This window comes from Thunnus thynnus, chromosome 19, assembly GCF_963924715.1.
Source record: "Thunnus thynnus chromosome 19, fThuThy2.1, whole genome shotgun sequence".
In the NCBI taxonomy this organism is placed as follows: domain Eukaryota; kingdom Metazoa; phylum Chordata; class Actinopteri; order Scombriformes; family Scombridae; genus Thunnus; species Thunnus thynnus.
In genome coordinates, this window is record NC_089535.1 from 24,320,048 (window position 1) to 24,344,484 (window position 24,437).

The window sequence follows — 24,437 nt, forward strand, 5'->3', positions numbered from 1 at the left end:
ACTTCTCTCCTCCTCACATCACTGAGGCGCCAAACCAGCCAACAGAGCCCCGCCCCTTTATTGTAATGTCAACCAATTAAAATCCTGCAGCCTCCCCGCCTTTTATCTCAAAGCCTGTCTGCACCTTGTCAGCAAGGTGCTCACTTCTAATTACTGAGACTGATCAGTTTTGTTCAATAACAGATAGGCTATGTGCACATTTCATCATTCCACTCTCATCATACTGCAACATGAGGGGACACATACTGTACTGCAGCTAAATGTCCAATGTGGAGTCAGATAATCCTAATTTAAAAGCAGAAAAGAAAAATATCAGAGGAAATGTGTTTTATAAAACATGCTAGCCCACACTCACCCTGCACTGTACTGTCTACTCTGTAACTGTATTTAAAGGGGCACTCCAGATATTTAGTGTAACACTTACTAACCACTTGGGGGTTAGGGAATCACTTTTCAAGTTAATATGGCAAACTTGTTAGCAAAGCAACATAAGAATTCATTTGGAGTCGTGTTTCTGTCCACCTGATGAATGTAAGTCCAAGTATCCACGCTCCTTTTAGCTCTGTTTGGTTTCTACTAACTCCTGGGGGAAATATCTGTCTCTTTAGCTGCTAAATGATCCACCAAGTTCACCAGCTAGTTGTTAACTGTGTCTGTTTGCCATTTGGTGCTGAGCAGGTAGTATACAGTCGGTTTTTAGAGCTTTTACTCTGAAAACGTTGCCTGCTGTGTCTAAAAACAATACTTTTAGAGCCATGAGGGTGAACCAAAACATTAAAGTTTTGGGCCTGGACACCAAAATAATGAGCTGAAAGATGCTGTAAGCTCTGTGGAGCTGAGGGGAGCTGCACAGTCAGGTGATAATTCTCTATTTGTTTTTTAAAAATATTGAAAAATTCCTGCTTTAAAGGTGCACTGTGTAGAATTTAGTTGCATCTAGTGAAACGGACTTGGCAGAAATGGAATATAACATTCCCATTGCCCTTACCGTTCAACCTCTATGCACATAGGCTCTTACACAGGATTTCCATCTTTAAATCAGTAGACTCCAAAACCAAACTGAAATAACCCTGATTGCATCACTATGACATCACCAGGTTTATTTTCTCTAGACAAACCCCTCCCCCAAGAGCCACAGAAAACATTGTATGTAATAACTGTCTTTACAGGCTGAGGAGTACTCCCTGTGAGAAAACTGATCTTTGTAGAAATCATTGAAGTGCCAGTGAAGGAACAGGAAAAATGATATCTGAAGTTATATCCATTAGATGTACCATATTCAAAATAGCAGCATTTAAAAATCTTCATGATGATACAAGACTTGTTTTTAAAACCATGTTTAACACTTCTGGTCGAGGATTTGGATTGGATGTGTGTATGCACAATTCTAATGAGTCTCTTATTGAATCTTTACCCAAGTTTACTCAAGTTTTACTTAAAAATTGCAGAGCTACGCCAAATAAGAATCAATAAAGGATTCTATAGAATTTGGATTCCATTATCAGATTCGACACTGGATTCAGATTCAATAAAATGCTTAAACCTCAACTCTAGTCACACACACACTTCAATGCAAACTGCAGAAATCTACTAATTGTAATTTCATAATCATACCTCTTTATTCAAGGACTTATATTCATACAAAATCTATAGGTACAGTCGAAATGACTGCGGGAGAGACAGTCAAGTAACAGATCAGGCAGCGAAGGATTCAGCCACTCCAGAACCTCTTTTCTGAGAAAGAACTTTGTTTCCACTTTGGTCGTTCTGTGATAAAATGTTTTTCGAGCTCTTTTTTTTTCTTTACCTGAAACAGATACATTGTGTGTTTTAGATAATCAGAAAATACAACCAGGAAACAAATTGCACAAATCATGGACTTAATGAAGTCAAACAATGCCTCTTTTTTTTTTTGCACATGCAAATTTTCTTTTCAGAACATGCAAACAAGACATGTCCAAAGGGGGCAGCCATAGTAAAACAGGATGAGGAGAACTTGGCACCCTGTTCACGTAGGGCTCATTTGAGGTCTAAAATTTTAGGATTTTTTTTAAATCTACTGTAGCAATGAACACAAATCTCTGCTCCAATATGGCAACTTACAGACGTTTAAAGACAATGAGATGACAAGCAATCTATTTCTTTACGAAAAACATAGTCACGCCTATACTGTAGTTAGACCTTATTGCTTTAAAGTCTAGAATGTCTCCTTTTAGATGATCCATCAAATAGATTGCACGAATGTGAGACTACAGGTAGCAAAATTAAAACACAAGGAAATAATCAGACTTGGATCAAATAATATTTGCAAATAATTAATGTTCTTTGACTTGCTTTAAGTCGAGCACCAAGAGATTTAGACACCTAGAGGTCTGTTATTTTAATCTAATCTGTTATTTGTATCAAAATACACATAATAATCATCTCCCTGTACATGTGCCACATTTGTTTTATTCAGATAGGTGCAGCAGTTCATGAAATATTAGCGAACTGTTCAAAAACTCACGATTTTGAGAAATCCCTTTAAAAAATCCCAGCTCTGCACTGAAAATATTAACTTGCTCTTTGGCCAGTGCACTAATTTTCTCCCAAATTTTACTCAAATCTGTTGAGTTTTGAGATATCTTGCTTACTAATGAATAAACAGACCATAATCATTACCTCCAAGCTAAAGGTGATGTCTCAAGTTCTACCCAAACCAAATACTTTACTTTACTGAAACCTGTTACTTTGTTGGGTTTCCGTGCATGTCATTTCGCCACCCAAAGGATGAAATGAAGCAAAAATATAGCCTCAGGTGTCGGGTCTCAAATTTGGCAGCACCAGTCAGGTTCGGCCGGGTCAGGTAGAAGGTTTTCCTGTGATTTTAAAATGATTACTTCTCAGGAATATTCCATTCTTTTCCCAGAATTAACGGGATTTCTCGCCATAAATTAAGATGTATTTAACCACAAAACTGCAGATAATCGTACATTTAATTATATTAATCATAAAATGGTGTTTATTCCAATTTTCTGATGTTATTCTTCAGAGTACATGGTAGTAGAACAATAACTCCTCTCAAAAATACACTCTCTTTGAGGTGGGAACAAACACATATTGTGTGATCCTGTCTTTCTTGATAGGGCTGCCTTGTCGTCACTACTGTGTAGAGTTAGTCTGATGAGAGTGCTATTTTCTTTTCACTTCATTATGTATTATTACTACTATTACTAATTTTAGGCTATTATTATTATTGTATTATTAGAAAAACTCTGAGATGTGGGCAGCGATTCAGATGTCCCTGACAAAAGTAGTGTGGAGTTGGCAGTGAAGAAACTACAAAAGGGTTGATAAAAGGTTGATCCAGATATATTACACTAATAAAGGCATTTCAGATGTTCCTGTAGGCATTTTTCTCAGGAAGCAGGAGCAGATGTTGTGCAGAATCCCCAAGATATACCAGAATCTCAATTTTAGTTTTAGGCATGTGCTGAACTCAGTCATGACACAAAACCTTTGCTGTTAGTCCAGCCTTTTGTGACCAGCAGAATACCTGACACTAAAACATTAATCAGGTCTATCCGGTTCTCTAAGCAAGTTCAAAAAACACCAAAAATCATTTCAAATAAAACTTGACCCAAGTCCGGAAAGGACACAGTTTTATATTTTGGGTGGTTATATCTGGGTAGGCGTCATGCAGTCAACTTGCCAACCTCAAAAATGCCCTGTGATTCACATATATCAGCTTTGATACCATTTGTGCCTCAGTGTGTTTTCAGTTAACTGTACATCATATAATACATTTACAATTTACAACTCTACACACATAAATGTAAAACTTGGTCGCAGTCACACTAAAGCCTGAACCTGGAGAATCCAGAGGGTAAAGCTACAGGGCAGATGGAGTGTCGTCTTGTTGCATAGCCCTACTTAAAGTCAACAGTCAGCAGCAACAACACAACTCTATATTGTACCTGTGAATACACAAGCAGGTAACCTCGCCTCTAAACCCTCACACAATACTGCTCTCAGAGGAAAGACGTGAGGAGAAAGGAAACCCAAGACATTTGGGCAAATATGGCAGAGATGAGATATATACTATATGCTTGAGGAGGCAATTGTTTCTGAAAATGTGAATTTTTTTCTGTTGATTAGAAATAAAAAAAATGGCACTTTTCCCCATTCAGAGACCGTTTTCCACCAACTGACTGGCAGTATATTTGAAAGAGAAAGGCAAATGTTTACCACACACCCTTAGGCAAAAGTACAGACACTATTTTTTGACAAATTCAAGACCCTGGCATGCACTACATTGCTTTACTTTGGATCTGAAATTCTGACTTACCTACCACAAGATTCAGTACAAAAAAGTCTCATTTTTTGCATTCTGTCCATTATACCAGAAACAAGAGCTTTGTTCTGTCCATTTTTTCTCAGCTGTGTACATACTTACATCCTCTACTGCATGTTCGAGTCCCTCCGACCCAAAGCCAGGCTGCATCTTAATACATCTTGGAAAACGAGGCACTTAGTATTCAGCCACATAACGTCAGAAAACAGTTGATCTAGTCCCTATGTGCACTCAAAAAATTTACATCTGGTACAATTTACAAAAACGTGATCATGAAAACTCGGCTTTACTCCCACTCCGACTCATCGTGTCATTTTATTGTTTTCTAAAGTGACAGTTTGTCACATTACTCACTGTGTTCGTTAGGTGTAGTGGCAGAAGAGTTTAAGAACTAAATTAAATCGTTTTCCTAATATCTGTTCTGGTCAGAATTTGGCGATAACCCTAAAGAGAAGAAAATCATTTGGTGGTAGCATCAATATGATCAAGTTGAAACTCTTGTCTCACTTGAATGGCAAAAATAAACACAATTGATCATAAAAAATAAATAAATAAAAAACTAAATCCAGTGTTGTGAGTAGCCATTAATACCAGGGATGAGGCATTCAGATGGGTCTTAAACAGTTCATCGTTTCACTCAAAGAACGACATTTTCTTTTGTCTTCTGCTCCAACACTGATTTTACTGGCCAAGGCAAAATACTTAAGGGTCTTCAAATGTGCTATAATTTCAGTGCAAGTAAAGGGGGTAGAAAAAGTCATTAGTGTCTTTTTTCCTTAAAGAGTTTGTTGTATAAAAAAGGAGAGTAACACAACAAAGCTGGAATGATTTCTGATCCCCTTTTACAGCACTTCCCACTGGCTTCTTCCTAAATATCTTGCCTTCTGTATTTACCTGCTGGCTTCCTACCAGCTCGCTGTACATCTCTGACAAGCTGCCCCGTCAACAGCTAACATCAAACCCGTTCCAAGGTTTCCTGCCATGTTAGCACCAGTCCTCTTCCTCCCTCTCCCTGAGACTTCCTGTTCCTCTGCTCCCAGATGCAGAGTTGACCCCAAGGGTGAAGTGGTACCCGTTAGGCACCACCCCCGCCCGTCCCTGCGTCGCGGGCGCTGTGACGGGCGCAGCAGCAGTTCCATGTGAAGCTGAGGCCGTAGTGGAGGTTGTTCTGGCGGGGCGTGCTCCTCCGTGGCTGCTCACAGCGTCCTGAAAGTCCTCTGCCTCTTCGAGGAGGGCCTGCTGAGAAGTGTCCTTCGGCTGCCGGTTTAAATTAGGGTCTGAACCGATGCGGGTGACTGGTATCGGGGACTCGTCATAGCACCCGAGTAAGCGCTCGTGCTCTGAAAGGCCACGGCTGAAACGAGTCTGGTGCCCCGTCGTGGTGTTACTGGCACCGGACGGGAGAGGCGAGGAGTTGGCGGTCTTGTAGGCCACAGCAGGGCGAGGGGTGAGGGGTGTCTGAGGGAGCTGCCTGCGACCACGGCCGGGCGTGCTCGAACCAGACGGCAACGTCATGGGGACAGCTTTAACCGCACTGCTGCCATGCTGAGGAAACAAAATATGATATAAGGGTTAGGAAGGCGATGTATCAGTAGGTCAATGGGTAGAAAGTAAAAAGTAGGGACAAATGTGAAAAATCTAAAATGTTTATTATGCTTGAACATCATTTACACAAAACAATTTTAAGACATCACATTTTCACAACATTGTGTTTGCTGAAGTGCTAAGGTATTTCTTCATGTACAGTGATGTGAGTGATTAGTATGAATGACATTTGTTATTGTGCTGGACTCAAACAGATTGATTCTCTTATGAAATCATTACTTGGAGTTTAAAAAGCAACTTAATATCCCCTGAAAATCTTGTTTTTTCGGACCTCCAGTGGTTTAACTTACCCAACTCACCTTGCTGCAGTGATGTAGAAGTGTCCTCCCGTCTTTGTCAGTACACTGTGACATCATTGTTGGGTGTGATTACAGGTGTAGCAGAGTAAACCTCTGACTACACCCAGTCTCACGGCTGTTTCAGAGGTGAAACAGGCTTAAGACGTTCACTCAGAGAAGACAGTGAAACACTGCTTTTCGGCCTGGTGTTTGAATTTCAGCTTCACTTCCTGCTTGTTTCAGGTTGGGTTTTTTTTTTGCCTTCAGTCTTGTTTTAAGGCACATATGACATGTAACTCACCTGTTTGAGGAAACCAGCGTCCTGTCCCTCTCCTGGGGACGTGGATCGACTGGGACCGGCTGATTTGGCGTGGCACTGCTCCCTGCTGCCGTAACGCTCACAGGAGTAGTAGCGCTGCTTCTCTCCCGCTGAGGAGTGGTGCCTCCTTTCATGAGGCCGGCTGCGGTCCCGCTCCCTCGCTCGCTCTCTGGACAAACCTTCAGCTGAAGGGTCGGTAAACGAGCCTGGAGGATGGCAGCATCAAATGAAATGAGAAATTTGATCTTTTATCTGAGATATCACTTATTAGCAGTGAGGAAACGGAGGCAGCACAAACAAATCTTCTTTGTCTATTCTCAGACAAAGTTGAAGATTAAGCATGGGTTGCAGTCAAATTAATGTAAATCGAGTATTAATGTTAGTGTATAGTGTTAATTATAACCTGACTTTTTAAATAAAGTTGTATTGATTTGTGTTAAATTGAAAAGATATGGACTAAAGTGAGCACTCTTCATCTCAGCTTATTGATACAATTTATGTGATATTGTGATCCATTTTAGCTCCATGATATGAATCATCATGTTTGTCTACTGTGAAATTTATTATACCACTAATAAAGGCAAAGGACTCATCTATGTGTGTGTATGTTTTTTTTTCTAGAACTTGGGTGTGAGGCATAAAGCAGAGCATTGTGGTGGAATCGCTTTCTTCAGCGATGGAATAATTCCATTTTTCAGATTAAAACTGCGACGACAGAAACACAGAAGCCTATTCATCATTCTGATGTATCAGATCTGCCTCTAGAATGACCAGCTTTGAGGAGTCAAACTCTCTCTCTGTCTTGTCGTACCTCTCAGTTTAATGGATGTAGAGAGGGCTGCAGGATGTTCTGCTATCTTACCGAGAGGTACCCATAAATCCCTGTGCTGGACCTGTCCGCTGTGGCCTTTTATCTCTGCAATAAAGCCCAGCTGCTGCCCTCCAGTGTTAACACAAAAAACACCCTGCCACCAGCTCTCAGGCTGTAATCGCTCTAGCAGACGACCCCTGATGGCGAACAAAGACTGTGACCACCATCCTTTAAACTCCACAAAATAATATGAACAAGTGATGTTGCTTAATCATCCTCAAAACTATCCATTTTTTGCTTACTACACAAAATCGACCTACAAAGACTTGTTGCCTTTATTTTTTTGTCAAACTTCCAGATACTATTTTGAAAGTCATTCTTGGTGCTGCATTTATGGACACTCTGACATCTAAGATTTAAGAGCAGGCTCAAGAAAAGTTTTCATAAAATTTCACCAAGAGAAAAAAAAGGATCAAATTGTTCCAAATGATTTGCAGTAATGAAAGCAAAAAATATTGAAAAGTAATGGAACAGACCTTTAAAGCAAGTGATGCAATCTGTCATATTTGCTCATTTTTAATGCATCTCAACAGCAAATGATCTAACTCTAGTACGAAAAAGTAGATTGGATAGTGCATTTTACCGATGATCCTAAAGTTCTGCCTGAGCGGGAGACGTGACCTCACTCATGGCAAACAGTCGACGACTGCTGCCGCACCCTGTTCATGTGTCAGAAGTATTTTTAAAACAGGGAATATAGATGAACCTTACAATAGTCCTCCCTGGGGAATCAGATATGTGTGTGCGTGTGTTTCTGTTTGGTGTATGTGAGAAGTTAGAATGAGTTGTGTGTGTGTGTGTGTGTGTGTGTGTGTGTGTACGTGATCCAGCTTGCTTCTGTTTTCCCAAAGGCGAGAAAATATAAATTCAACCTTTTTTCAGTTATACTTTTTTGAACAGTTTGTGAACCGATGACCTACAGCACCTATGAGAGGGCTCAGTCTACGTTTGATAAATGTGACTGTTGAGGTCAGTGGAAACAAAGGGAGCAACCCGTAAAAAAGAGAAGAAAATCCTCAGCAAAGTAGATTTTCCTCTCTGCTTATCAGATGGAAAGCCTGACATGTAAAATCCCTGGTTAAAGCGCAGCAGAAACCCCTTCACCTACATAGCCCAATCATGGCATTTTAATCCTGTAAAGAATTTCTGTAGCTATGTTCAGACATCCAAGTGATCTGCAAGGAAAGCCTGGCCTGTTATCTCCGTCTCTTCATGAAAGTGATGCCAAGTTTCTATGTGGATGTTCTCTTTGCTGTATTATATGTAATAATATTGGTGTGTTACATGAATTAATCTCTCAGCAACCTAAAATATGCTCCCTTATTGGACTTGTGAAAATTCTTTGTTCATGAGTTTCAAGCTCTATGTAATGACATTTTTATGGCAACATGTTAACCTTCTCATTTAATTAGTGTTAGAGGTGAGTGCTACAAGATGTAAGGAAGCATGTGAATGAAAACTGCGTAATTTTTGCTGAACAGCGGAAACTGTGGCCACAAGTGGTAATTACAGAGTAATGGGACATCAAATTTCCCTTCATTTCACGAGATGCTCTTGAGTCAGTCGCTTATGAATTCAGATTTTACTAGTAAGAGGAAGATTGTGATATTTCTTATTTCATTAATTAGTTATAGTGTCACAATTCTCCATTTGTAGTGTGACACATATCTGTTTTACAAACTGCACGTCTGTTTACTTCTGGTCATCCTGCTGACAATTCTACAGTAACGTTACCTTCGCCTCCACCTTAGTTAGTTGACTTTTCACAGTTAATTTTGTATATATTGTTAATAATATTTACCGTTGTATTTGTAGCATTTTTGATCATTTTCATAATCACCTCAGTGTCTTTGAATAGCAAGGTTAGCCAGTCAGCTAGCCTAACTGGCTACTAAAATGAAGAAAAGCACCGTCAAGTTCACGAGGAAGGCAGTCAGCTCTATGGAGTTTTGCTCAGTCCTTCTTTGCTCTTCATCGGCTAAGTTCTCTGTAAGTGTTCATTCTTTTCCAGCTGATGCTGAGCCTAGGGTAAAGTGGGAAGTTAACATTCGAAGGGAGAGGTTCACCGTCACCAGTTGGTCCACAAGTATAACTTTACATGAAAGATTCAAACTGAAAGCCACCAAGACTAATTTGGCCGTGGTAGCTTAAGTTAATGGAACAATGTTGGTGAATGTTTCAGTAACATTAACGTTACCCCCACCAACCTCATAATTGAAGATATAGCTGAACACTAGGGATGTCAGTTTCACTTAATTTTGCTTTCAACAGACTGACATCGATTAACCAGTAACTAACCAGTCAATTTTTAAGAAAAGTTGGGATGTAGCGAAAGCTACAGCAGTCCAGCAGTCAGTGGTCAGAGCTAGCTTGTCTAGTTGCAGTGGCTCTCGATGGCATAAGGGCTCAGGCTCGAGGTACTGAACTCTTTCAATCCCTCGCCCTCTACCACACTGATTGGCAGCCTATCAGTCTCAATCATTCAGCACACCAACCGGAAGAAATTATTTTCTCCAGCAGTTAGCATTTATAAGACTGCCAGTTTGTCTTTTTGAGCTCATCATCTGTGACAGTGGTATTTGGCAGCTGTCAAAAGAGGCTTTGGACTTGTTTTCCCTCGTCATGAATTTATTTCCTCCGTGGCAGAAAAACATGTTACACAAGCCTTCAGAAACTGCTGCAGGTTAAACTGGACTAATAAAACACTTTTAGTGCTGACTGACTCTAACACACTCACTGTAAACAGAGTTTAAGACACTCGCTAGTCCAGCAACATTAAGGCTACAAACAACCCATAATACAACACTCCATGTAGCAGTCGGTTTTAGACCGGTACTTTATCCATTCAAAAAGAATATCTGATGTTGAATACATAATTATCTAGCCGTTAGCAGAATGTGTATGCAAATTAACCTACAGACCAACATGCATCAAAAATATTCTCTGCAGTCAACCAACTAATGGTTGACCGTCGACATCCCTACTGGTCATACAATTTAAACCCCTTATCCAGCAATGGGCTCGGAGATTTACTGCTCGCTCTTGCAAGAATAGTGTACGTCAGTCACTTTCAGTATTGCCAGCTTTTCCAAGCACCAAGTGTAAAAAAGAGCCATAGCGACCTAATGTTGAAGCTGTCAAAAATCAGCATTGGTGCTACACTGAGTGACTGGCTAACATTACTAACGGTTTTCTAAGACACTGAGGCAATCATCAGAATGATCAAAAATGCTAAAAACACTAAAAAACACACACACAAAATTAACTGTGAAAAGTGAAGTAAGGTGGAGGCAAAGGTAACATTACTGTAGAGTTGACAGTAGATTGACCGGAAGTAAACAGACATGCAGTTTGTAAAATAGATATACATCACACTACATTGTGCAAGTTAGTTTAGCGTGTTAGCATGCTAATACTGATTAGCACTACACATGACCTATAGCTAATGATGGCGTTTGAGGAAAAGTCAGAGGATCAGTAATTTATTACAATCTATCCTGGTGGACATGAATGGCTGTACCAATTTTCATGGCAATCCATCCAATATTTGTTGAGACATTTCACTCCAAGCCACAAATGTCACCATCAAGGTGGCGCTAGAGGAAAAGTCCAGGGGTCACCAAAGTCAGAGGAATACATCATCTGGAGAATATGAATATCCGTACAGTCGTAATATAAGTTTGTTATTCATTTCTTTTTCTCACCAACAGTGCTGGACGGCTGCATTGATGCAGCTCTGTCCAGGGACTTCTGCTTCTTGTCTTTGTCCTTGTCCCTGCGTCGATGGCAACGGTGGTGGTGGTGATGGTGGTGGGCTCTGTCCTGGCCCTGGACATGCCCTGGCCCGGTGGAGGACTGGGCCAGTCCGGGCCGTTCCAGGTCATAATCCCTCAGCCCAACCTCCTGGTGGTGCTGCGGCGTCAGCGAGGATGCTGAGCGTCTTATCGGACTGAGGTCGACAATCGGCTGAGAGGGAAAGAGAAACGCAGACAGGTGTGAGGAGAAAGGCGAGCAGAGGAGCGGTGATGGTGGTTTGACCCATACCAGTTGTACTGGATCAACAATATATATACGACACTGACACAAGTGGTGGACAGCAACCTTTTGTCTAAAGACCGACGTTCAACCTGTTCTTCTCCAGACACAGATATTAGAAAGGTTTGAGAAGAATAAATCTGTGACAGTACTTGAATACTTACAGTTACAGAACTTACATCATTTGTAAGCTAGCAGGCGTCTCTGCTAGTGAACAAAGAAGAGGTGGGGTGCGGACAATGGCCTTTGTGGCATTTTATGCTACTACTTCTAACCTTTGCAAGAAGTGTTATCTTTTGTAAAAAGGTAATTTTTACAAATCAACACATTCTGTTCCATTTAAAGGACTAATCCCCTGATCACTGATGTTGTAGGTATCAAACAACAACCTGTAGGCTTGAAAGATGGCTTTACAGATATCACATATCATGGCCCTGAGTGGCTATCAGAGGGAATCTTTACATTTCAGTGACTCATTCATAAAATTCATTACAGGAGAAATTTTGAAACGTTTAAACTCACCAGATGAAAGGAAGCTTTATAAACGTGATTACTGCTTTGATCAGCAGAACTGCTGCAATATAGCTTCTGGCCACCAGTGGCAGCACTGAGCCGTCTGCTGCTGAGGAGCAGTCCAGTCAGGAGGTCCTGTGTCATCTTTGATTTTGTATAGTTTGTATGAAGTTTAAGCTTGTTTTTTGGTGATGTACACTTATCTGACATTTTTTTTCTGCTTTATCATTTAGAGAATGGCTTATCAGTGAGTTTGTACTTTCAATCTTCTTCCTATAACAAACCTTACAATTGCCTGAGCAATTACAATATTCATGTTCCCTCCACTAGCCTAGAATTGGTTATTTGTTCCTTCGCAGACAAAAAACAGCTGTATTCAGCAATTAATTCTAACAGTGACCTGGTTTCACAAATTAACTTTTCACATCAGTCCACTCATCATAAGCCACTTCTGTACTGTCTGTTGATATGTACAGTATGTTCCAAACAGTCATATATTTGCCAAAATATGACAAAAAATATACAGCTTCAGTGCAACTATGCTTGCTTTTGTTGCTTCTGACTGATGAAAAAAAGGCATAAACAGTAGTATGATACTCAAAACATTACAGAGTAACTTAATACCAGGCTGAAAAGCTGTGCTTTGCTGCCTTTTCTGCAAAGTTTCAAGCCTGTTTCACCTCTAACCACGACCTGTAAACACATCCAACAGTGATGTCACAGGGTCCTGGAGTACACCTGTACATCACTGCAGCAATTTGAGAAGTTAAACCACTGGAGGTCAACAAAAACAAGATTTTCAGGGGGTGTTAAGTTACTCTTTAAACCTGAATTAACTGATTTATGACCACTTAGCGGCAGCAGACGCAAATTGTAAACAGAAGACTAACATATTATTAAATTTTAAGTTGATAAGGCAAACTTGTTAACATATAGTACAGTTATCTATTTACCTTTCCGACAGACATGAAACAACATTAGCATTACCTCTTTTTAGTTCTGTTTTTGGTTTCTACCAACTTCTGACGAAAATATGTTACTTCTTTATTTGCTAAATGCTCCACTATGTTAACCAGCTAATCAGTAACTTTGTATGGACACCTGCCGTTTGGTGCTGAGCCAGTAGCGTACAGTGGCACTGATGTGAGCGGTGACAGTAAACCAAAACAGCTCAAAGTTGCTATCACGCTCTATAGAGCTGAAGGGAACTACAGAGTCAGGTAATAATTCTCTGTGGGTTTGTCACTTCCAGCGACTCACATATAAGTATTGATTACAGTTGCTTTAATATACAGTTGTGTATTCCTTAGTCTTACATTCACTAATTGTCCTTTAGGGGTTAATACTTTGACTAATGCTTTGAGGTCATTGACACTCACCCCACCTAATTCTTATCTTACTGACCAGTACAGCTACCAGGTAACAAACTGATGTGATAGGGAACTGGAACAGCAGCCAAGTTACCACCCCACCTACTGGTTACTGCTTCGACTATGTCCAATGATTTCAGTTAATAATTTTAGTTTCCAAATAGAACAAAATGTATCTGGATTAATCAACTGTATAACTCACAGAAACCACAAGTGTTGAGAGTTAAATTCCATCCATATGACAGACAAAATGTTGGTAGAGCACTATTTTCATTAATCGCTCTCTCACAGGCAGGTTTGGGGTGATTGTGCTTTTCCTCTTGTTCCTATCCCACAGTGCAGCCTGTAGCTACAGTCAGACAACAATATCACAACACTCAAAAAATATTGATATTACCCAGTCATTTTATCTACTATGCAGTCTTAAAATCTTTCTTTTTAGATAAATGGAATTAATGCTATTAATAAAAAGTAGAAAAAATTCTTTCAAACTACTGTAAGTCTGTAGCTGAGGGGAAGTAAAAGATTCAAGAGATAAATCAGACTTGTTCTGTTTGTTTTTGTTTTTAATGAATGAAGAATACGATTTTAAGACTGACTGTAACATCAAATGACAGAAAAGGTTGGACGGGTTTTGTGGTGTTATTGAAAGAAAATACAGTTATTTCAAAGCAGGAAAGCAGCAGCACTGTCCCTGCCTTGCTTCACAATCACACACACAAGAAAACTACACACTACTACGTTACTACATAACGACACACACACACACATTTCACCAAAGTGTAGCACTGTAGTTTGTAGTTAATGGCTGTAAAGCAGGACAGAGTGCCCCGGATACACATACAAATACTTTTCCAGGGATGAAATCTGAGTATATTTGGTGTGTTGCATGTAGTATGTCTATCAGCAATGTCATGGAATGAGCAGCTTATACTGTATACTGTATATGTAGGTGGGAGGGTGTGAACTCTGCACTGAGATGAGAGGAGCACATGGAGGCAAACACAGACATGAGAGAAGAAGAAGGAAAAGAGGGAGAGGACAAGGACGAGAGGAAGAGAGAGAAGAAGAAGAGAAACAGAGAGGTGGCACAACAGGTGGTACATACTGCCAGGTGGGTCCCAGGGGCGTGGCGAGGGTGGCTCCGCTATCAGACAGCACACACAAGAGGGAGGTGGGCAAAACATTAGCAGTGGGCATCAAAATTAGGAGAAAGGGAAGACAGAATTGGAGAGACTCAAGAAGTTAAAGTATAAGGCTGGTGACATTTTATATTTTTCTTATTGTCAACAAATCTCATGAAAAAACCAAAACCAACAATGAATTGATTTACTAACAAGTCTGTTAGTAAGTAGGCTTTGGATACACAGACTTGTGTATGATATATCTGATATATCTTGTTTCTCTGTGTCATAGAGCTCAATTGTTGTTTAAAACTATTAAAAACACATCAGTTAGCCACACAGTTGCATTGGGTGACACGTAACTTCATTACCATGCACACACACACTGTAGTTTATTTTGAGTCAGTCCCACAAACACCATCCTGCTGCTGTAAATACTTACTAGAGCACCAAATGTGGATTAATCCACAACTGAAAATAGTCAAATGCTCTTATTTCTGAAACTTTTGCTAAAAACTAGAGTGTCCAGCTGTCTTAGCAAACTACTGAGCCTTTTTAAAAACAGAGTAACACATTGTTAGCTTTGGTCTTTTCACTGGATTTGTTGACAAAAGGAAAAATATAGAATATGCCGGTCTTATCCTTTAAAGAGAAAGCGAGAGAGAGAGAGAGAGAGAGAGCAAAAATGCAACATAAACATAGGGAAAGCTCATGTTAAGTGAGGGAGGAGAGAGCAGGGTGAGGGGAGAGAGGCAGACAAAAACACAGAGACAGACAAACAGCGAAGCTAAACAGACAAGATCAGACAGGTGAAACAATCCAGGAAATAGAGAAATGATGGACAGATAAAGCATCTTGACATCCATACACAGCAGACAAGAGCAGCTACTGTAACTCGCAAAATGACAGTAAAGAAGTAAACACTTTAAAAATAGATGAAAATAAGAGAAATTCATAAATATAGAAGGATTACTGTTGTCATGCAAAACTCGCTTGTGTGAGTGTGAATACTGTATGAAATGTAAAAGATGAGTAATAAGTTTTATAATAATTGTATTGGTGAGATAAACCAAATACATTTTTAACATTTTAAGAATAATATCCTCAGGATTTCCAAGAAATTCATTAATTAGATAACCTGTTGCATTTAGGTGATCAGGTTAGTGCATTAAAGATCATAATTTTACAGAGAATATAATAAGTTTCTCGTCCATTGCAAAATACAAAAGGACTAGATGAAGTGTATTATTTGAATGGTTTGAATTGTCTGACCAGGACAACTAAAAATCAAGAGTTTTGGAATCAATACAAACACTGTGGATTTCTACTGTCAAACAATATTCTGATATCACCTGATAATTTCTACTTTAACACAAAATATGTTTTGCACTTGTTTGTGTGTCAACACTGTCAGATTGAACATTCATTAAAAATATAGTTTCAGTCATTATTATATTTGATGTCTCAGTATTTGTCCAGTAAAGAATATAAAGGAATAGTTTTGGACATTTTGGAAAAAAAAAGGCTAAATGCTAAATAATACGCTAAAGTTAAATGAGAAGATCAATATGACACTTACAGTATGTCAGTCTGTTAAGTATGGATTTCTAACCGGCAGGCACTTAGCCTTCCTGACTGTAAGTACAAACAGAAACATGAAATCAACAATTTATGGTTTTAGGGGGAGTTAAATATTTCTATTTCTTGTAACTACTGTATTTCTCATGCTATGCTAGGCTAATTGCCTCTAGCTCCATACTTAACACAAACATGAGTGTGGGAAAAGTCTTCTCATCTAACTTTCATAAAGACAGCAAACAAGTATATTTCCCAAAATGCTGATCTGTTCCTTTGAGAAAAGATTCATCTGAAGGTGGTAAAACAGCACTGAAGGTAGGCTGATACAAGCTCATTCAGAGACTTTTCTGCAAAATATTCATCGTTTATCCATGTCTTTTTATTGTATTTTTGTAATTAATTTCCTGTCATAAGTCCAGCACACCTGCTGCAGCTAAACTGCCCATTCAGTAATCCAGCTAATGACATTAGTGAGAGACTGTTGATAATTAATCTGATAATAAGGTTGGTAATAATCAGTCAAGATCAAAGTATGTAGCAGGCAGGTCTTCATCGTTACAGATACTTATGTCCCTATCTAACATAACAGTGTTCTCTTTGTCTGTAGCAGTAATTTAACTTTCTATTTCCAATAATCAACAGATTTACTATATGTCTTCCACCTCACTGAATCCATCTCTATTCTGAATCTCCCTCTCAGTAAAAAAAAAAAAAAAAAGTGAATTTGTCAGACTGGAAAGGTCAGGGTGAGCAGGATGAACTGATGTGGGCTGACAGAGAGCGATTCTATTAGCTTATAGCTTTCTCACTAACCCGAAACCACCCAGCAGCCTTTTTCAGCCCTTTTCAAAGTCTCCTATCTCAGCCATTGGTTTAATTATTTCATAAAGGAAAATCTAAGGTATCCACAGTGTCTGTATTTTCCAAGCCTGATATTATCAGAAGAAAAAAACAAAACAAACAAACTGTGAATAAACCAAAGATATATTTTCTGTGAGCAGTAAAACAAGAAGCAAAGCATCATGAGCACTGAAGAGCTTACGTAGTACTCAGCATTCAGTCGGGGCAGAGACGCTGCTCTGCAGTGGCCTTCTAGGCCAGGATGTCCCTCTGTGTCTGAGACATCCTCCACCTTCTTCATCTCAACCAATTCCTGAAAGAAAAAGAATTACTATACATGTGGAGGCAACACATATGTCAGATACAGTAAATTGTAAATGTAAAATAACATTTAGTAGATGGAGTTTTCTTGGTGTTTGTGTACCTGAGGTCTGGTGGAATATGGCACATCCTCTGATTGGCCTCTCTGTAGTTTCCTGCGGGCTTTGGGCCTCAGTGCTGCCTGAGAAACATCTCCAGACTGGGAATGTTTTATGGCACTCCTCTGGTTAAGTCTGTATACAACACATAAGAGCTGTGACTGCAATACTGGTGCTTATCAGTGTTGTAGGATCAGATAAATTGGGATAAATTTAGGAAATACATTTTTTTGGTATAACAAAGAACTGTGTATGGTTTCATGACATTTTTACCTCAGTGTTCTAACAAATTTTATTTTTTTCTACTTTCCAGGTAGATGTTGCTATCCATTCATTTCTGAACAGTGTGTAAATCAATTAGCAGAATCTGCAAAGTTGCTTGAGTTGTGCAATCCATCACAGTGAAAATCAAGTTTATGTGAGTCTGCACTGTATATCTCACAACTATAATGTAGCTGTGTCATGTATATAGAATGCATTCATCATCTGAAGTAATTTGTCATTGTAATGCTGTTCCTGCTTAGACACATTAACTCATTCAATCTAGGTTGGTATTGTAGCAGGTGTTTTTATGCTGTGCCTCTCCTATCACTGCTATGGTAATGATAAAAGCAATTTTTGTTATTCCCTCCATCTGACACTCAGGTAAAGGGAACCAATCACTGCTTGCCTGGCAGATATCTCAGACTGGATGTCAAGGCAGCATCTAAAGCTCAACCTCATTACTGACATTAGTGTGGGGATGCTAACTTGAACAGCAAAGAAACCTAGGTGTGACCCGGGACAATGAACTATTGTTTTTGGCAAACACTGCAGCAGTAGAACTCTCCTGTAGATTCCTCCTGTACAACATCAGGAGAATTCCTCTTTTCTCACTAGAGACGTAGCCCAGGTTCATATGCAGATGCTTGCTATCTCCCACCTGGACCAGTGCAACTCTCTCCTCGTTGGAGCCCCTGCAGTGGCAGACTCAGGCTGTCTCAGGGGTAGGGGTGAAAACATATATAGGACACCTGATACATTTAATGGTCCCCCACTTCACAATGTTTTTCTCCCATACAGTGCATCCTATAGGGCACCTTTTTTTCATTGAAAAGGCACCCAACATTAAATTGCACTTTTTTTTGTTTTTTGTTTTGTTTGTTTGTAGGGTTCCATGAGGACCAGATTGTCACACATAGAGGCACTCTATAGGGTGTTTCATCCTGATTTACCCATAACTAGACATTTTAAAAGGCATTTTATCATAATGAGGGGTCAACTTATACTGTGGGGGAGTCTTCGAGGACATTTTATCATAATGAAGGGGAGTCTTAGAGGACATTTTATCATAATGAGAGGGGAGTCTTAGAGGGCATTTTATCATACTGTGTGGGCAGTCTGCATCCAGTTCAAGACTCTGGTGTTGGCCTACAGGGCAGTGAAGGGAACTGCTCCTTCCTATGTCCAAGCTATGGTCAAACCCTACACTGTCACGCAACATTGCACTGCTCTGCCTCTGGACGATTGGCCGCCCTGTCACTCCAAGGACCGCTGCGACTGCTCATCTCTGTTAAGGCTGTTTTCTGTTCAGGCCCGCAGTGGTGGAATAAACTCCCCACTGAAGTCAGGATGGTATATTCATTTCCCATCTTCTGCACCACGCTGAAAGCCTTTTGAGATTACAACTCGACAGTTTTTGATGATATCTAGCTATTGCTCTGCACTTATTTTAAGTCACTTTGGACATAAGCATCTGCTACATAAATGTAAAATTATAATGTTAAAAATGTATCTGGAAAGAAACAGTTGACAAATATCTGTATAATGCATTATTATCTTTTCTAAGGCCATTTTGGATTTAAGGAATTATTCGAAGGATTATTCCAATTAAATAGTGAGGAAAACATTTTCTTGTACTCGAAGGTCATACTGCAGTATCAAGTAAACAACAGTCCCAGCCTACGTTGTAAAAATATTGTTTGTGCTGTACAGGACAGAAAAAACAGCCACTCACAATGCGTCCCTGTTAACCAGTGTGGCGGTGGTTGTGGGCTGGGCCTCTGACTTAGCCTCTGGCTCAGGTTGGGGTGTCAGGGGCTGTTTGGGGCTGGAGAACGGCGGTTCAACTTCCTGTATGTGAGTGAGGGGCAGCACGGGACGGAACAATGCTCCCAGTTTACTCTGCAGGACAGAGACACATAAATGGAGTCATTGAACTGACATTGTGTCTTATTCTAGTGAAACAATCATGGCTGGCAGCATGGTGACTATTTCATCACTTAACTCAGTCAGAAATGTTACCATGAGATAAAAATCATTTATTGGGAACAGTTGGTAATGGAATTTGTGTATGGGACAACACCCAAGACAACAGAGACATCAACAACAAACATCTAGTATTACACTACAATAGAATACCAAACTTCAAAAATGACTGTACAGTCTATGTCAAACAGAAATGGGAGAAGGAATCAGGCCTGAATATATCTGAGGATGATTGGAATGACAATTAGGAAACCCAGGCTAAAACTACCAACTCAAGATCCTGGCAAGAGCTCTGCTGGAAGAACATAATACACTATTTTGTGACTCCAAAACTGAGATTTATACAATGTGGTGTGATAAAAACAATGGCTGACCATTTTCATATATTTTGGGCTTGCCCTTTAATTCTTTCATATTGGCAAGAGATTGCTGAAAAAATAAGATAAGAAGATAAAAATAGATAAACAATTTTTGGAACAGTTGACCACTCTTTTGTCACATTATACCTGGGCAAAATCATGGCTCAGGATGAATATCTCTAAAACAGACTTTTGGCTGTGAGCAAGAAAGCCATCACATAGAAATGGCTGCAAGTAAACCCTCCATCAAAGGACGACTGGACTACAGTTGTCAACGAGATATATTGTATCTGATCTTTACCTTAAGGCTACAGTATGATCAGTATGTAAAATACTGTAAAAATGGACTACATACTCTACATTATGTAGGTAATTGAAAGACCTTGTTCTGTTATGTTGCCCATACCAAGCCATTCAGTTAAATTCAGGAGCTAATGTTGTAAGAGAACACTACAAAGAACCTTGAAATAAGACACCTGATTCACTGGTCGGCACTAAAAAATCATTTTACACATAATCCCAGCTAGATTGTAAATCACCTTAGTGAGTAATAGAGTTAGCAGTTCCTGCCTAAACCACCACTGAGCTGTTGCCAACATACTATACCTGAGTTGCTCCTGAAGGATTCTGCTGCTGGAGCCTCTTGGCACGATTCTGCTTATAGTAGTCAAAGATCATTAGAGCTGCGTAGACTTTCCCCACAGTCAGCTCATTGTCTAGGAGAGGGCACAGTGAGAGACAGTTCCTCTTTGAGGGCAGTAGATGGCGCCAGATGAGCAGAAAAACAGCAAGCACAGCACCACACTGTAAAAATGTTATTAAGTAATTTCTGTCTTTTATTGAACCATCAAACTGTTGTTTAAATTACTGCACTAGAATAAAGAAAAATATTATAAACAAGTGGAAATGATCTCATTGCACCAGCAGACTTTTATACCTGAATTGAGAAAGTAAGGCTTTTGCAGGCTCAATAACAGACAAAAATCTCCATTTTACCACACAATTTTCATCTATCTCGTCCTAAAAGTGTTAAAACTTGCCATTGTAGTATGATTATTTCAACCAGTTTCCAATATAAAAGACCCATCTACAAGTATCTGTGTCAGTACCTGAAAAAAAGACAACCTTGACATCAATACACTAGAAAAATTAAACTCAAATCTGTAAAATTCTTGAATTAATTTGCACCTGAAATAAGTTGTTTGATCACCAAAAATACGACTTTTAGGACTCAATAACAGACTAAAATGACCAGCAAAGGACATTTCTGCGGTGTTAAACTATGAAAGATATAAAATATTAGAAATGAAGTTAGAAAACAGGAAGAGGTCAAGTGGAAAGCAAGCAACTGGGTTTCAGTAGAACCCATTGACTTACATTTATGTGGTGTCACCAGCAGGTCGACAGTCTTCTGCGACAGGTTGGGCCAGACTCGGTTTATCTCCCTCTTCAGGTCAACATCGCATAAATGCTGCGCCAGGACCCCTGGGGACGGACCCACAAACATGTCAAATCAAATCTGCACCACAGCAATCAGCATCATTCACATTAACATAAGAGACGTCAGTCTGGCCGCGAGGGATTCTGGATTTTGTAGTTTTAGTCTCTCACCAGACGCCAGTTTGATCTCCAGGGCTGTGCGAATCAGGGCCATCAGCGTGGAGGTGAAATGCACCGTGTTGTCATCGGCAATGGGCATGTTCATCTTAACCAATCGCTGAGAGGAAGGGAAGCAAAAGAGTAGGGGCCATGAACCAGCAACAATCAATCTACAGCTCAGAGATGTACTTGCAAGCCAAATTAAAAGGAAAGTTGTTTCAAAATTTGGTTCTTTGTATAGTTGAGTCTAGCATATATACAAACTTTATCAGTGATATAAAAAAACTGGTGAAGAATATCCACAGTCATGTGCTAGGGCTGCAACTAATTATTATTTTCAATAACAAACAACCTTTCAGTTATTTTTCTGATTAGTCAATTAATGGTTAAGTCTATAAATTATCAGAAAAGAGTGAAAGATGCTAATCAAAATTTCCAAAAGTACACAATGACATTTTTGAATTGCTTGTTTTTTCTAACCAACAGACCAAAACCCAAAGATATTCAGTTTAGAATATCTAAATAATAATAGAATAACAGAGAAAAGCAGCACATTTGAGAAAGCTGGAGTAAGAGAATGTTTTGCATTCTTGCTTGATTGCTTGCTTAATTTCCTGTCAATTTATTAATTGATTGCTTCAGTCCATGCAGATGAAGGCCTCGGCCTCTGTGACCACTACACTCTCTGACTCTTATTTTAAGCTAATAGCACTAAACAGATGGAAGCGCGGAGCTCTGTGCTGTTTATGGACGCTACTGTTGCTATGAGATTATTGTAAATCCACTGGAAGTGTAGCTCACTTTTGCTAAAAGCTAAAATATGATTAGCTTATGATACTAAGCATTGTGAGCTCTGTGTACATGCTAAGCTCTCACTGCTGCTGTGAACATGCTGCAGCACGTCCTTCTTTCTGAAAATACTAACTTAAAGAGGCCTGAGGAGAAAAGATAGGACACACAGCTCTGGAACAGGAGTCTGACAGAAGACTATCCATCAAACTATTATTACACTTTAGACACTGGGAAACATAAAAGGACTGTCTGTCCTTCTGTAATACAATATTCACATGCCATATGTACATATTAGAGTTATGTGTAATACTATCCTTTAATAAGTAATTATATATCTGTAACTGAGTTGTGACAACCATATCTTCTTAAAAAAAAAAGAAAAATCTACCAGAATAAGACACTGCAGATCCCTGCACTTGAATCAAGAAACTGAAACCTGATGTCAGGATATACTTTTGATTTAGACAAAGGATAAATCGTTTCAGTCATTTATCAAGCAAAAATGTCAACCATTCTCTGGTGTCAGCTTCTCAGATATGAGGATTTGCTGCTTTTCTCTGTTTTATATCATTATACTTTGAATATCTTTGGGTTTTAGACTGCTGGTCAGACAAAAGAAGGCATTTAAACATGTCACCTTGAGCTCTGGGAAATTGGGATCATGTGATCCCAGATCTAAGTTTTAACTATTTTCTGATATTTTATAGGATAAATTATTAATTGGTTAACAGAAAAAAGTTACAGTAGATAGTTGAAGCCCTGCATTCCAGTGCAGTGAAAATGATTAGTAACAACAACTGGACAGCCAAGAGGCTCAATTATTATGAATTAATCAATATTTCTACAGTAGGTTGTAAAACGCATCAAAAGCATCAAAAGGTATCAAAAGACATTCAATGTAAAAAGTAGAAACTGATCAGCATAAATCCACCGCATGCAGGTCTACTGGATCAATGCTGCATTTAAATGATTCATACACACATGCATGTTTGAATTAGTACACCACATTCACAGTGAGACTGGAGGGGTGGTGGAGGCATGTGTGGGATACAGAACTTCTAATTTTAAAAACATCAAGAGCCAATGGAATAAAGTAAAAGCAAAAGCCATCAGAAGAAACATCTGAAACATTTGAGAAAAAAAGAAAAACAATAGCTGATGGTTGCCATTTTCTTTAAGCCGAGTGGAGGCAAAACAGAGATGAGGAAAGAGAGCAAGTATATTCACTCTGGGAGCATAACAATACAGATGAAGAGATGGAGAGAAGAGAGACAAGGAACAGAGGAGGAGGAGGAGGAGGAGGAGGAGGAGGAGGAGGAGAAGGAGGAGGAGTAGGGGAAGTAAGTGCCTTAGCTGGAAAGCATCTATGCAAGTAAAGTCTTGCATCTTTTTCCCAGAAACAGAGAGCAGAAGAATGGCAGCTGCAGACATGAGCAACAAATAAATAAAGAAACACACCTTCAAAAAGCACACAATGCAAGGGGACACATGCTCGCAGACTAAGACTTTAAGATGCGCACACACACACGTGTGCACACAGTGAAGAGAAGTGGAAGAGAAGCTAAAATTCCCTAGAGACGGTGAAAGAAAGATCATTCAAAAGAGAGAGTGAAGCTTAGCCTGAAGACAGAACATGAAACTGGAAACTAAAGGGTAATGGGGACAACTGTGACTATCAGGGGAAGATGTGTTCATTAAGACGGGAGGTTAACAAGGAGCGTGATCAATGGCAAAGAGGACTGGAGAAAAAAATAGAAAAATAGGGATGGGAGAAAAAAATGCTAGCCTTGCTCTCAAGAGCACTCCTGCTCTCTGTGTCTCTTTGTTCACGTGTTTCCCTCTCGATTCACAAAAACGAGAGTTATATTTGGAGATGCGACCACGTCAGACTCAGACATTTTTAACTGGGGCAAGGGCAGGGCTGCTTTAAATGTAATTCATTTAGACAGCTGTGCATGCACTGGAACCACTCACATTAAGTCTGCATGCTAAGAGGTAAGCAGCTGGCACAGGGACTACCTGAGGACTGCTGAGCTGTATACTAGACTCCCACTTCACTATCAGTCAAGTATCATATATAATCATGGGACATGTGTGCCAGGTTGCTCTGGTGAAAGTGTTCTAAATGAAACTACAGAATCCTGCAGGTTTTAGA

General features: G+C 39.6%; 1 protein-coding gene across 5 annotated transcripts in view; it reads right to left on the reverse strand.

Annotated features, from left to right (window-relative positions):
* Positions 1 to 2,431: 2,431 nt before the first annotated feature.
* Positions 2,432 to 24,437, reverse strand: part of cacna1bb (calcium channel, voltage-dependent, N type, alpha 1B subunit, b) — a 164,757-nt gene continuing 142,751 nt past the window's right edge. For 4 of the 5 annotated variants that reach the window (XM_067574851.1, XM_067574848.1, XM_067574850.1 and 1 more), the window contains 10 exons: positions 21,503 to 21,608; positions 21,269 to 21,376; positions 20,498 to 20,607; positions 19,282 to 19,448; positions 17,291 to 17,420; positions 17,069 to 17,179; positions 14,433 to 14,471; positions 11,111 to 11,372; positions 6,518 to 6,741; positions 2,432 to 5,878 (listed from right to left, as the gene is read on the reverse strand). In XM_067574851.1, coding sequence (XP_067430952.1) covers positions 5,318 to 5,878; positions 6,518 to 6,741; positions 11,111 to 11,372; positions 14,433 to 14,471; positions 17,069 to 17,179; positions 17,291 to 17,420; positions 19,282 to 19,448; positions 20,498 to 20,607; positions 21,269 to 21,376; positions 21,503 to 21,608 — 1,818 coding nt within the window. In that variant the 3' untranslated portion in view covers positions 2,432 to 5,317. The remainder of the gene's footprint in view (positions 5,879 to 6,517; positions 6,742 to 11,110; positions 11,373 to 14,432; positions 14,472 to 17,068; positions 17,180 to 17,290; positions 17,421 to 19,281; positions 19,449 to 20,497; positions 20,608 to 21,268; positions 21,377 to 21,502; positions 21,609 to 24,437) is intronic. The other variant, XM_067574849.1, reaches the window with a different exon arrangement.